Source organism: Phaseolus vulgaris, chromosome 9 (assembly GCF_000499845.2).
Source record: "Phaseolus vulgaris cultivar G19833 chromosome 9, P. vulgaris v2.0, whole genome shotgun sequence".
NCBI lineage: Eukaryota > Viridiplantae > Streptophyta > Magnoliopsida > Fabales > Fabaceae > Phaseolus > Phaseolus vulgaris.
The window spans coordinates 21,576,022-21,590,236 of NC_023751.2; the positions used below are offsets into that span (position 1 = coordinate 21,576,022).

At 32.5% G+C, this 14,215-nt stretch overlaps 1 protein-coding gene across 1 annotated transcript; it reads left to right on the forward strand.

Moving 5' to 3' along the window:
* The first annotated feature begins 2,254 nt into the window (after window positions 1-2,254).
* LOC137820141 (ubiquitin carboxyl-terminal hydrolase 16-like) lies at window positions 2,255-10,985 on the forward strand. Its single transcript, XM_068623992.1, has 11 exons — window positions 2,255-3,022; window positions 3,594-5,013; window positions 5,090-5,178; window positions 5,424-5,509; window positions 5,624-5,786; window positions 5,879-5,999; window positions 6,304-6,461; window positions 7,583-7,667; window positions 7,764-7,976; window positions 9,857-9,918; window positions 10,049-10,985. Exons 1-11 carry the CDS (start codon window positions 2,736-2,738, stop codon window positions 10,740-10,742), a joined length of 3,378 nt encoding a protein of 1,125 aa, XP_068480093.1. The 5' UTR covers window positions 2,255-2,735; the 3' UTR covers window positions 10,743-10,985.
* The last annotated feature ends 3,230 nt before the right edge of the window (window positions 10,986-14,215 follow it).

The following is a 14,215-nucleotide window of genomic DNA, read 5'->3' on the forward strand; positions in this document are numbered from 1 at the left end:
ACGGATGTACTGAATAAACTCAACAGTACACCTAGTTCTATAAAAAATGTGGAATTTACAGTATAAAATATGTGTAATAAGATTATGTAAATCATACACTCTTTAAAAAAATAGGATCTTGAGATATGTTGGGGCTTAGTCAATAGTATTTATGGAGAATCAATAGAACACGAGTGTAAGTAAGAGAATCTCAAGACATGTGCAAAGGTCTCTTTGAATTTGGTAATTTATTTCAAGTGGAACATTATTGGTTTCACAAACTCAAATTGGTTAGGTGACAAAAGAGGATAGGAAAAGTATAACTAATTTTTTAACTATGCAACACAACCTTCTCACAAAATAATATAAGTTATAGCTCTTTCACCACGTGAAACCAAATTTGTCATCAATAGGGACATGGCAAGCTCATTGACTCCTTCACAAACAATTGATGTAATATTTTTTATATTTAAATTATTTTGAATACAATAAAAAATATATTTAATAGATCATGTACTAATTATTATTTTTTTCAAAAAAAAAACTTACATATTATTAAAAAAAGTATTTACTTTCAAGATGTGTCAAATATATGGTAGGAAAAAAATGAAGCATGAGTATAACATAATGGACTTGGTGGTCATGAAAAGAGAAAAAAAGTCAAATATGTACTTAGTACGTTTTTATCATTTTCTAACTATTTGACTGTACTTCGGCTGTCAAAAAAAGGTTTGATTGCACTTTTCTATGAACAGAATACTGTTTTTGTGTAACTTTTTAGGTCCAAATGAGCAGAAAAAGTTAAATTAAAATAAATTATAAAATATAATTTAAATATTTAAAAAAATTGAATTCAAATTGTCATTTAAAGAATCTGAATCTAATACTAAAAAAGAAAATTACAGTTTATTTACAACACTAATTGTTAAATAGAGACAAAATGAACTTTAATTATTTTCTGCCTAATTAACTAATTAATTAGCATTTTTCTGTGAGGTTCTCCTTTGTCTGGAAACCTACAAGTTGAAAAGGCATGTTTTATAATGATATAAGTTTAGTATTATAAAGTAGGAAAAAGTTGTATTAACACTGCACAGTAAATAACACTATTGAACAACCCTTTGTAATAATATTATAATATTTAAATTAAAAATTATAATGAAAATAGTTAAAATATTAATTAATTAATTTATTTATTTATTAAAAGTATGTTTTTCTGTGTATGCAATGACAAGTACCAGGTCCTTTAAAGTATACTACATGCAACATATCTTGAAAACTGCACATTTTGGAATTGTGATTTGATTAATTTAATTGTTATTTTTTAATTATAATTTGATGAATTGTCAATATATTATTATTTTTTTCAAAAACAACTCTTTTATAAGTAAGATGTTTCAAAATCTCTAATACTTAATGTCTTAAAGACATTGTTTAAGAAATAAATAATAAAATTCTCAATTAAAATACGTTTAAAATGCATACCAATCATACTAAAATGTAATAGTAATAATTGTTTTAATAGTTTTTTCTACCAATAATTTCTTAATAAATATCTCATAAATGTTCATGATCACTTGCCTTCTTCCTTTTTGATACATGTCATTTTTATTTTATTTTAATATATTATATAGAAAAAAATCATCCTTGGTTACTATTAATGGGTTGATCTTGGTTTTAAATTTTACTTTTATTTCCCATAAATTGAAGACATTAAAATATTTACAATAACCCATGATCTTGTTCAATAAATTTCCTTAACATCCAAGTGGGACTTAAATTCAAAGTTAGACAACTCCTTTATTCCTTTTCTTGTAGTTTCAAACTTGTAAAATAGACAATTCAAAGTCAAAAAAAATGTCACAAATAAATGTTAGACATTTAAATGCATTGAAAATATTCAATTAAAAATAAAAATAGAAGAGAGAGAGTTGTGAATGGTAAAAATTGTTATGAATGAAGTCAAGTATCCTTTGCTTACAATGAAAGGGCATGTTTGGGCAGTAGCACCGACCCACACCTAAGCTGATAATTACTTGCAAAATGGTTAATTCCGTGGAATCTCTTCCACCAAAAGCAAGAATTAGAATGAAGCCATTTTTACGACCATCATCCTGGGCCCACCTCCACCGCCTCATGCCCCAATCTCAAATCATCAAAGCCCCACCTTCACGTGCCTTGCATTCTATTACACCAACCCATACCCGACCCGTTTCCAGATTCTGGACCCGAATCAAGGAACAGTATTTGAGATGACGAAGAATCCAACGAACCAACGGAGAATTCACGCTTTCCAACGACCAAATTCCTTTCCCTCGACAAACCATCGGTATCAATAAATAATTAATAAATTAAATTAAATTATTAGATACCCTCTTTATTTACATTTACCGCGTTTTCTATCATCTCTTTCTTCTTCCTTCCTTACAAACTTTTTCTCCATCCCAACCTAACATAGCAACAAAACGACCACCACACTGAGTTTCGCTCCGTCGTTTTCAATTTCCAGTACCATCCCCACTTTATTCGCGATTATGATCCACGATCCACGTACATTTCCAACTCACGGACTCTACTCTCCTCGTTAATCCCACAATCACGGGTTGCCGCTTATTTCTCACGGTCCACTCATTTGGGGTTCGGTTGAGGATTTCTTGGGGTTTTCCGCACGGCAGTTGGACCAATTTATGTGTGTTCCTCATAGTAGCTGCTTAGGGTGTGTTGGTGGCGCTGGATGTGTGTGGGGTGCAGGATAAATGCGTGTCACCGGGGATCTAGGGTTTTCGAGCCTGATCCTTCTGGTGCTTTGTCTAGTGCTGCCGGTGATCGGCCTCATAATTATCCGTAGATGGCAGGTTTCGGAGACTAGGAAGAGGGAGATTAGGAGACTTTTGGTTTTGGCCGCAGAGGAAACTGCCAGGGCCGAGAAAGAAGCATCATTTGCGTATGGCACGGCGGTTTCTGCCACTCCAAGCAATCAATGTGCCTTGTGCTATTTTCCCGCCACTGCGCGCTGCGCTCAGTGCAAATCCGTTCGCTACTGGTGCGTTTTGCAATTGTGCTGAATAATTTAAATAAGAGTGTTATTTTTAATGTGGCATGGATTATGGGGTTCATTTATTCAGAATCCGACTAGTTCAGTTCTTTTATTAAATATTGTTGGAAACTGGGAATATGATTTTTTATCTCGTTTTCTGGAGTGCTGTATCTTGTGGTTTCTAAAACAAACTCCACATTTTTTAAATTGTGTTCACTTCACCAAGATAAATATACAAAATATCTGGCTTTTTAGTTAAGTACTATCCTACAGGAGCTCTTGTTCATGTTCATCTCATTCTTCGACGACAGTGAGATCACTAGATTGTATTTTTTTTACATGTTCATGTGGAAACCTTTAGGAAGAGAAAATGTTTTTTTTAAAATAATTTTTCTTTAGTGGGGAGAATATTAAGCCATAGTTTTGGTTTTTGGACTATCCCATTTATATACTACGGTGAATGGTCTAGCTGACTCTGACATTATGTATTACCTTGGTCCCAATTCATTGTTTTCGGTCTGCATGTTTCACTGTCTTTCAATTTATAGTGTTGCATGCTTGGTTTGTGATGTTTCAGTTCCTTTGAGTGCCAAACTGTTCATTGGCGGCAAGGTCACAAGTTAGAATGCGGTCCTCCCAGCACAATCCACCGAAGTTATGATGTAACAAGTGATCTTGGCAGCAAGGTGGTAGAACAAGGCTACTCTGGAATCTCTGGTGAGAAGTCAGAATGTGAAAACACAGACTATAAATCATCCTTTGAAAAGCCTCCAATTTCTGATATCTGCTTTTCTCCAAAAGTTTTATCTGGGAATGATGAGAATATCAGATTTCAGTCCCTTGCAGAAGGACATATAACAGATTCCAATTCGGACTTGTCCAGTAACTCTTTTTCTGGATTCTCAGCTTCCACGGGTTCCAGTGATTCATCTGATGATTCCTCTGTCTGTGAGAGTGTCATTTCAAATGAGCATGACAGATCAGATGGACATATTTTTGTTGATTCCACCCTTGACATTCCTGACAACACTAATGACAATAGCGAGGGTGTAACCATGTCTTCTTCACCGAAGTTTGCTAGTTTGGTTGATTCAATAGATGGTTTTTCTACAATGCATAAATCAAATCATATTGGACCTGGTTTTAGTAAAGACGAGAGTAAGTTTGCATCAAATGACAATTCGGGTTCAAGTGTGTATAAGGGGAACACAAATGACCCTTCTACAGTGATTCCTGGATTCTGGGATAAAGCACTTGATGGGATTAAAGATGATTCTAAGAATGACACTCATCCATCCTATTCTGATAAATCAGCGGGTAAAAGGATTGTTTCTGAATCTTCATTTCACTTTTCATTCAGTGCCATTCCTCCTTCACATGTACGAGATACCAAGATGAAGGGTTCTGTATCTGATAATGCTTTTCCAAATTGTATTGGGTCTGAGAATGACAACATGAATTCTTCAAAGGGGAGGAATTTCTCTTTCCCCAACAGCAAAGTTTCTAATGTGAGGAGTTATGTTACTCCAAGTGGTTCTGAATCTGATCATTTGGAATCTAAAGACAGCTCCAGGCCACCTTCATCATCTTTCTCCCTTCAATCCTCCAGTGTTGGCAAAGATTCAGTTTGTGCAGATGCTTTGAGCATCCATAACTTGCAATCGACTGTCACTGAGGTATCAAATCATGTTGTGGAAAACCATTGCAGCACCTTGAAGTCTACTGAGATTAGATGCCTGAAGCTTGACCATGCTGATTCTAATTTAGCTTCTGAAACTAAAGAGCATTCTCATACTAGTACAAAACATGGGAATAATGAGGTTGAATTTGGAACTTGTGCTGTCACTTCCTCTCGTGTTGCTAGCTGTTCTGCAAATTCTAAAAGTGACATAAAAACTTCTGTTTTGAAAGTTGTTGATCAGTTTAGAGGATCAAATATGTCAAAGAACTTTCCATTATCTGTTGGTAGTGATATTGGTGAAAGACACAATGACAAGGTTCTTCTAAAACATTTTTTTTTTGCATTCTTTTGTGCTTCGAAATATTATTACCTCATATTTATAGTTGTTGCAGGTTTTTTTCCCGTATGAATTGTTTGTCAAGCTTTATAACTCGAACAAGGTGGAGTTATGCCCATTTGGATTTATAAATTGCGGAAACAGGTATTTTCAAATTATTTAAGATAAACATTTAAAAGATAATTGGTTCCATCTTATATGTGGATTTATACTTTTGCAGTATAGCTCTGTAGTGTGTATTATTGTCTCCTTGCCTTGCTGATAAGGATATTATATTTTACATTATTATTCAATGATTGATTTGAATAGTTAGGTTATTCGACTTGTGTTGAATCAATTGCTCCTCCACTGTGCTTGGTGGAAGATTCACCTTTTTTTTAACTTTGCAGTTGTTATGCTAATGCTGTACTTCAGTGCTTAGCATTTACACCGCCACTGACTGCTTATTTGCTTCAAGGATTACATTCTAAATCATGTATGTATGCCATCAGAAGTTCCATTATGGAATCACACCTACGTTATTTACTGAATATTGTGTTGTTAGTTGTAAGTGTTTCTGTAGCTTAAATATCTTCTATGCAAATTTTAGGTGCAAATAAAAAATGGTGTTTCACCTGCGAATTTGAAAGATTGATTTTGAAGTCAAAGGATACAAAATCTTCAGTATCTCCTGTGAGCATAATCTCTCATTTACAGAATATTGGGAGTCAGCTTACTAATGGAAGAGAAGAAGATGCACATGAATTTCTTAGGTATTTTTTCACCTTTTAATCCACGTAATATAGCCTGAACATTGTTTTGTATTTCCTTTTAAATGAATGATGACACACTTGACAATTGACAGGCATGTTATTGACACAATGCAATCTGTTTGCCTTATGGAAGCTGGGGTTAATGCATTGGGCTCCTTGGTAGAGGACACTACTTTAATGGGTCTAACATTTGGAGGTTACCTTCGATCAAAGGTAATCTTTATTTCTATCTGGAAAAGTAATTCTCAATTATCTTTTATGTTTTTCCTTTTCTCCTGTCATAAGTGTAATACAGTGTTGGCATGTGTAATAGATAATTTTTTTATTATTGTCATCCTGACATATGCTTATTAAGGTAAAAGGGACAAATGAACATTGACCTCATTAGGCAGATAAAATGCATGAAATGCGGAGCCGTCTGCACATGTTTATGAAATAGATAATGATATTATTATTGTCATTATAATCTGCTAATTGGAAGTAAAAGGGACAAATGAACATTCTCCTCATTTGGCAGATAAAATGCATGAAATGTGGAGGGAAGTCTGAGCGTCAAGAAAGGATGATGGATCTGACTGTTGAGATAGAAGGGGATATAACAACCCTGGTGGATGCCCTTCAACGGTTTACAAGCACTGAGACTCTGGATGGGGAAAACAAGTACCACTGTGTCAGGTTGGGTGATTTTTTGGCTGCCCTTTTTTTCATACAATGAAAATAAAAAGAACCTTTTCTGAGTGCATTTTGACCATTATCTTCATAGGGAGAGTTAAGGGACTACAGATTTTTTAGGGTAGATTAAATCCAAAATTTTAGAATTTAACTGTTGGCACATAATAGGATCATGTAGATCTGTTACTTTGACATTCGGCCTGTTTGAATAACTTTTATCATAAACACTTTTAGGAGAAAAAACTGAAACAAGTTAAAAACCATCTTTTAGACAAGTTAATATGAAAAAACTTTAAAAATTAACCTGTGCATGAATTAATTTTAGTTAATGGAAAAATTCATTTCATTTTTCTTTTCTTAGAAAGTGTCTGTGGTGAAACTTATCCAACCAGACCTCTTAAATTGGATAAGAGAAGTTAGGTCTGGGATGTCTCCTCTCAAGGGAAGAACAGCCTCACCCCAATAAAATGCCTCTTAATTTTATCATCTTTTTATGTGCCATTATGAGTAAGGTTTTGTAAGTTAATTCTGTTTCCTCTCAAGAATCAACTTAGTATTAACTAAAAGATGTTGCATAATTAGGGAAAATGTTTAGGCATGTGCTAAATGGCAAGTGTTAGAATGCCTTGTACATGGCCTACCTTCATTGAGCCTATATCATATGGATCCTAGGCCATTATAAGTGGGCAAGTCCTTTTAGTGATCTTCAGTTAAATCAGAATTTGAAAATTAACGCTTATGGTTTTTGGTTTAAATTTTTTCTATGACGGATTCACTATTAATGCATTATTTTTCTTTGATTCTTGGCTGTACATAGAAGAAAGCATTGCACAACCTAATCTCACAAGTTTACACAGCCTGTGCCATAATGTTTGGCATGCAAGATAATCTGTCAAATCAACCTTGTAAAGCTTATTTTATTGTGGCCACCAAGTTATGACTCTAGCTTTTTACAAAATTATGATTTTTGGCATCCATTCAAAATGCTATCGTCTCTCATATCATTATTTGGTCTTTGGGTGGTATGCAAATGTTTTCTTATTTTGGATTTTAGTTGGAATTTTGTTTGGAGAACTTGTACTCAAAAGTTTTTCCTTGTGTTATTAAACTATTTCCATTTGAAGATGCAAATCTTACGAGAAGGCCAAGAAGAAGCTGACAGTTTCAGAGGCACCCAATGTTCTTACTGTTGCATTAAAGAGATTTCAGGTATGTCATGAATTCAATTCCAAGACAATGTTATTTTGCCTGCATTATATGCAGCATGTATGCAGAGTTTTGCTTAGTTGTTACGTCTTATTGCAGCATGGGAAATTTGGGAAGCTCAACAAGCCTATTCAATTTCCTGAAATACTTAACTTGGCACCTTTCATGAGTGGGACTAGTGATAAATCACCCGTATACAGATTGTATGGGGTAGTTGTTCACTTAGATACCATGAATGCTGCCTTTTCGGGTCATTATGTGTCCTATGTGAAGAATATCCAGAACAGGTGGTTCAAGGTTGATGACAGTGTGGTAAGTCCCTTTTGCGTTTGTTCCCAATTATAAGAGCAATTCACTTTTGGTTCCCAAATGTACTTTTCTAGGTATGATTTTCTTAATTAGTAGTGCATGGACCTTCGTGTTTCATAAACTGAATATATGATAGCACTGGGTTAGAATATCGGAGAAAGAAATGGAAAGCATTTGATAGGATAGGAACATCTCCATCTTGACCTGGATTGAAGGCTAGAGATACTAATGCTGAGATGAGATGTCAATAAAGACTCCTCCAGGTGTCTGAGAGATCTGGACTCTCTCTCCCAACTACAGTTAAAAACTGAAGATGCTTTCTACTCTCCCTTTTCCTCCTAGTTATACCCTTATTATCCTTTGAGTTACTTCTTTAACCACTAATTGACAGTGTAACTGTTGGAGTTACTGACTAACAGTTTTCTAATACTCTAATCATAACAGATACTGTTATTTCTATTGCTAATTGATTCAAGTCCGCTGAGGAGTGAACAATGTAGAACCAAAATTTATCAAGAATGCTTTACAAATTACAAATATAAAATTAAAAAAAAAGTCAGGGATATAAGTGGGATGCTATAGTGCTACTGTAGTGGCAGACCATCCCCTGGCTACTACAGGGGCTGCTGTAGTGGAAAGGTTAAGAGTGTATTTGGGAAAGATGGAATTTCCCCATTTCAGTGGTTTTCCTATGTATTTCAGCTGTTTATTAAAAAATAATCTTGTTTAGGCAAATCAGTTTGAAATATGAAATTTGTACGTACTGATATATTATAATTTATTAGTATGAGTATATCATAATTTAGTTATATCTCTTGTCAATCCAGAATTTTTAATACACCTCTTCATGCCAAAGACTAAACATCTCAAGCATGGAAATAAATATTTATGGATGGTCTAATAGATATGATGGATCTAATTTCGTTAGGATCTGTAGTCATCCTAGAATTTAAACTCACAAAACTGGCTTGAAAATTGATATTTGCATCTATCTATACATTATTAATTTGGTTATATTTATAAGCGAAATGAGATTTCAAACACAACTTAAATTCCAACATGTTTTTTTTTCTTCTAAAAGGTAATAATATCTTGTTGCATCTTTGAGTCCAACTTTTTGCTTAAATTGGGACAATTTATTTTACTTTTAGAAAGTAATTCCCAAACTACCCATGCATTTGAATAATATATTAATAATGAAACTATATGGCCTTTTGGCAATTTTATGTATAATCTGATTTTTTGGGTACCCAAACACACTTTGTTATCCTAAAATCACTTAAGCAAAGATACTTGAACAAAAACTGTCTGATTATAATCGTATTATCAATAATCGATTATCAAAATAATCCAATTCTCACAGCTGTCCCAAAATAAGTGTAGCCAGCTGTTGCGGATGCCGTAGAGTGCTATGAGGCAGAGGCTATTCCAAAAAAGCCCTATGAACTGCGACATCCCCTTGTTTCTCTTGTCTCTTCTCAAACCTCTCTCTGCCTCTCCTATGTTGCTGTTGCTGTTACCTCTGTCTTCTCTGGCAACTGTGTCTGGTCTCTCCATAGTCTTTGGCAAGTGACGCCCTTTTGTTTTGTTCTGTCTTCCCTGTCTTGAGCACCTTATTGCCACAATTAAACTGAAAGAATTCATGCAAAGGTACACAAATGAAAAAGGTGGTGCAAGAGGTTCAGCAGGATTGGAAGCTCTGCAAGCCAGTTTCCTTCCAAAATAATTTTGTTCTGGGATGAAATTACTGTCGTGTTCAGTGGATGAATGTGTCCTTAAATCGCTGTTGTATTACGAAACAAAAGGAGATGTACAGAACATTTGTTGTGGTTTTTACTTGTATTTTACTTGATTTAACCATCTGCCGTATGTATGTCTTGCAGGTGACGGCTGTTGAATTGGAGAGAGTCTTGACAAAAGGAGCATATATGCTTTTATATGCTAGGTAAGCCAGCTTTTCTTCTGAAGTCTGGCCAATCGAACCAGCCAGTTTTTAAGACATTAATTGGTGGCTTCAATGATAATTTTAACTACATTTTCTCTTGGCTTCTCTGATTGTCTGAATCACGTTGTAGGTGCTCGCCAAGGGCTCCAAGATTAATTAGGAACAGAATACTATCCTCGGATTCAAAAAGTAAAGTTAGCGGAAAGACTCTTGCAACGAAAGCAAGATATATATCTACGAATTCTGGTGTTGCTGAAAATGTCGATAGTTCCATCTCTCCAGATGGTTCACCTGCCTTGGAGTCTTTCTATTCAAAGTTTCACCACCTGAAAAAGATTTTAGAGGAAGACTCGTCGAGTGATAGTTCATCCCTCATTAGCAGCAATTCTGATGAAGGTTCTTGCAGTACAGATAGTACCTGTGATTCAGCCAGTACAGATGACTTCACTGATTATCTATTTGGTGATTCGGGAAATGGGTGGAGCAGTGCGTGGAAGAATTCAGATTCTGACACATCCTGGTCATCCTCATCTTCCCCCTTAAACTCTCGACATTCCCCCCTCTCTGATATGGACCGATACGATTCTGTTTCTCCTGATGCAGCTGGTTTGTGCATTTCCACAGGTTCAAGTGTGGAGAAAGACCGTCCTGTATACAATTCTTGTTTGCATTCTAACACAACTTCACAGCATAGAGGGTTAGATAGTGGTAGGATTAGTAGCAAGATTAGTAGTAGAGAGAGTGACTCTTTTGTGAAAGTAGGATCTAACCTTTGGAACGATACAGAGTGTGGTGTATTATGTAGAAAGTATAGAAGGAATTAAAATTTAGTAACCTCTGGAGTTTGGAGCAGTAAATAATGAGTGAGGGGATGCTCTATCTAATTTACCAACTTTGAGGCGGCCTTCTTTTTACAAAGCAAAATTACCCACATCACTTTCCCAGTAACTTAACCAGGTGTAGATAATACATACCTCTAACTTTGTTATAAAACTTCACAGGAATTTATTCTATTATTTTAAATAGGGATACTTTAAATAAAGGAAACCAATATATTATTTGTCTTATACTTGCATTTATTTACAATTTGTTATCAATTATGATCCCTCTATCGAATTCGTATGAATAATAAAGTGGACTTGATGTTTTTTAATTCAATTATCTTGGAAATGTTTTTATGTAAAATTATTATTCTATTCGGCGATTGGCATGAGATATATAAAATGTCAAATGCAAATTTTTAAGCAGAATGTAAAATACTACCAAGTTAAAGGTTTAGTTAAAAAAACTGGAATTTGTCAATTTTTAGTATTTGTTTGAATTAAAGATGCAAAGTGAACAATTGAAGAAAAAGAAATAAAGTATAAAGTAAACTTGGATTAAATTGGATGAAATAAGTTGTAAATTTGTACTCGATTTAAAAAAATAAAAGATGAAAATTTCATAATTTAAATAATTACTGAAATGTTCTTGTTTGGAAAGTTAAATAAAATTAAATATGAAAAGAATAGGCGTGTATTTGAAATGTTCTTATTTTAATGAAACTGGGAATATATTCAATTATATTAAGAATATAATCAATTACAACCTTAAAAAATATGAAAATATAATGAGTTTTGGTCAAAATAATCGGTTATAATGTATATCTGCAGTTGTAAAAATTGAAGATTAACACATAAGAGGATTATTGGTATTGTTCCTGGTGAAGTAAGAAGAAAAGCAAATATGAACACAAGTGATGCGTTTCACGCAGATGTCATGGCTTTAGATATGATGGGATAAGCATCTTTGGATGCATGTTTTGGCAGATCAGCAAATCCAAGGTTTCTACTTTCAATTTTGGATGATTTTGACTCAACTCAACCATTCCGCCATAGATTGTTTCTTCCTGCATTTCCATAACTTTTCTGGTATCCCATACGTAGACAGAAAAATCATTTTGGCTTTAAAAAATACATTTTGAAATATAAATATATTTTATTTACTGTAGAATGCAAAAGATATTTCTAAATTTTACAATAAAAAAAATACATTCTAGAATTTTCTAAGAATAAAATAATTTTTTGGATTGAAGTATAAGAATATTAAAAAAGTTATGGAAGTACAGAAAGAATCAGATTTTTTTAAGAATAAAATAATTTTTTGGATTGAAGTATAAGAATATTAAAAAGGTTATGGAAGTACAGAAAGAAACAGCCCCACATAACATAACAATTAATGTCTCAATTAACACAGCAATTGGGCCAAACCCTTTAACTCTTCACACTTCCTACGACCTTTGTAATATTTCGCGTATTATAAAGGAGCTAGTTTAATTATTTTCCTTTTTTTTCTAAATACTTTTATACCTTTCTAGATATTACTGACCTTCCTACGGGTGTTTGGACAATTTTTTTTATTCATTAGAGTCGTGGTGTCTGATAATCATGATTCTTATTAGGAATGACAAATTCCGATTGGTTCATAAAAACACGAGAAGATTGTAATCACCAAACAGACATGTGCCCCAATAAATTACAATCAGTGAAACTTTTGGTAGAACATTGTAGATCCTCCAAAATGCTTACAAATGGAATTTTGATGTAATTTTGTGTAATTTTGTGGGAAGAGAACAAAAAGACCTCGTACAAAATCTCTCTGCAAAAATCAAACATAAGATAGGGAAATATCGAAGTTCAGGTTCACTAATTTCTTGAATTCTAGATGCAATTTTATAGTTCTACTTTTTGATAATTTCACTTTCTAAATTTTCTGCTATCTTATATTTATTTTAAATTTTTGAATCGTTAACTTTACTTTATGATTTATTGTTCTGTATTTTATTAGAATTAATCTCTTTCTCTTGCATTTATATTTTTCATTGAATTTTTCCTTAAATTGATTTAACAATAATTTTTTTACTTTACACTTTTCATTTAAAGGATACTATGCTTGTACGCCAAAAAATTATTTTCATGTTTTAAATGTTCTAATTTTCTTCAATAAATTATTTCCTTTTGGATCAATTCTCTTTAATATCAAAATTATACTTTTAAAAATTCTGTTAATATATTTTTTGAGTAGTATATCAGATTAAGTAGATTAAACAAATTACTAAATAAAAACTAATTTTAAATAAAAAATAATTAATTATTATATTAATTAAATTAGATATTATTTCATAAAATATAAAATTATTAATTTTTAAAATATTTTAATATTAATAAAAAATTATAAATTAGTGTGATCGATATCTAATTAGCTATCAATTTTAAAATATAAAATAATTAATAATTAAAACATTGTTAACTAATTGAATACTAATTTAAAAATTAGTTTATAATTTTTTATTAATAATAAATTTAAATATAAATATTTTTAATCTATAAAATAATATTTAATTTTGTCAATATAACAATTAATTATATTTTATTTTTAAAATTAATTTTTTATTTAATAATTTTATTGTAGTTTTGTATTCTATACAAAAATTCCTAACCTATTTTCATCATTAAAATCTAATTGTATTACAAATTTAGTTTTCTTTAATGTTTAAATTACTTCAATGATTTAAATTTAAATTTTTTACATATTGTCAATCTACATAAAAAAACCATCTAATTGTTTTATTTATTTTTAATAAAAATAATATAATTTTGGATTATAAAAAAAGAGAGTGGGTAAGAAATTGTAGAATGTGTGGGTTTTTGTGATGGGAGAGGATAATGAATGAGGTAGTTAATGCATGATAAGATAGAGGGAGAATGAAGGTGAATTGAAGGGTGAGACATTTTTCTTCTCTTAAGCAAATTAGTGTTGTCATTTCATTTTGTATTGCAATAAATCCAACATGTGCTTCAGAGATTGTACTTTGCAGATCCAACTTGACCTTCTCATGCATTATCCGTTACTCACAACCAATGCACATCATTTTCTGAGCCCCACCAACATCAACTTCATTTTGGACTTGCATGGCGGAAAATCCATTCATTCAATTTGGATTTTTCTTATGAATTCATTATCATACACCACCTACCTACTAATCAATTCACTTCTACAATAACATATATTCTATAACCAATACACTTTTACTTTTCTCCCTCACTTCCTCTTCCTTCCTCTCACTTGAATCCAAATTTCTCATAATCATCCAAATTCATGAAGAAATTAAATAAATATACACATCAACATGTTCTAATCTCTTTAAAGGTTTGTGTGGATAACTTTAGGCTACCACCATTGTCATAATCATTTTAGGTTGTTGTAATTATTAATATTATTATAAATATTATTATTATTATTTCCGTTATCTTTGGTG